Source organism: Numida meleagris, chromosome 4 (genome assembly GCF_002078875.1).
Source record: "Numida meleagris isolate 19003 breed g44 Domestic line chromosome 4, NumMel1.0, whole genome shotgun sequence".
NCBI classification, from domain to species: Eukaryota; Metazoa; Chordata; class Aves; order Galliformes; family Numididae; genus Numida; species Numida meleagris.
Window position 1 is genome coordinate 97,442,487 of NC_034412.1, and position 1,100 is coordinate 97,443,586.

Below are 1,100 nucleotides of genomic sequence, written 5' to 3' on the forward strand. Positions count from 1 at the left end.
GGGATGGGATGGGATGGGATGAGAAGGGATGGGATGAGAAGGGATGGGATTGATTGGTTGAGACAGGATGGAACAAGATGGGATGAGATGGAATGGGACGAGATGAGATGGGATGGGATAAGATGGGATGAGATTGGATGGGATGAGATGGGATGGGATGAGATGGAATGGGATGAGATGGAATGGGATGGATCGGATGGGATGGGATGAGATCAGATGGGATGGGATGAAATAGGGGACGCCACATCGTCACCCCCTGCCACATCCCCCCATCCCCTACCGCGGTCAGTGGCGGTGGCCATGGCCCCCGCGGCGTCGCTGATGACGCAGTAGCTCTGGCTCAGCTCCGGGCAGCGCCGGCGCAGCTCTGCCAGCAGCGCGGTGACCGCGTCCTCCTGGTCCGCCCCACTCAGCGACAGCCCCTGTGTCACACGTGTCCCCGTCACCGCCCGCGGCGGGACGCCGTGCTGGGATCCCAGGGACCATGGGGTGTGCCCCACGGCCGAGTGTTCCCATCACCTCCCATGGAGTCACATCGGGATGGGATGGGACCATGGGGCTGGGATGGGACTGGGACCTGCCCCAAGGCCGAGTGTCCCCATCACCACCAGGGGGGTGACACCAGGATGAGTAGATGGGACCACGGGTACCAGAATGGGACCGGGACCCCAAGGCCAAGCGTCCCCATCGCTGCAGTGGGGTGACATGGGGCTGGGATGGGACAATGGGATTGGGATGGGGCCATGGGGACCAGGATGGAAGCAGGACCCCAAGGCCAAGAGTCCCCATCCCCATCACCATGCCATGGGTGATGCAGGGGCTGGGGGGGGGTACACGGTGCTCACCAGGGAGCGCAGTGGCACAGTGGGGTCCATCCCCGCGCGGCGCTTCGCATCCTCCACCATCTCCCGGATCCGTTCCACGCAGAGATCAGTGCCCACCAGCTGCACCATGGGGGGAGGACGGGGGGGACAGCATGGAGACCCCCCCCTGCACCACCACTGCTCGGGGACACCCCCCCGTCCACCCCCCCCTTGACCCCTCCCTTACCCACTGGTTGGTGCAGAGCCCCTCGGTCTCGGCCAGGACGCGGCCATCGG

General features: G+C 64.9%; 1 protein-coding gene across 1 annotated transcript in view; it reads right to left on the minus strand.

The window, feature by feature from the left end:
• Positions 1–1,100, minus strand: part of NAGK (N-acetylglucosamine kinase) — a gene marked incomplete at its 3' end in the record, with an annotated part of 9,722 nt that extends 8,622 nt beyond the window's left edge. Inside the window, 3 exon segments of the mRNA XM_021395597.1 lie at positions 281–422; positions 846–944; positions 1,051–1,100. Of these exon segments, the coding sequence (XP_021251272.1) occupies positions 281–422; positions 846–905 (202 nt within the window).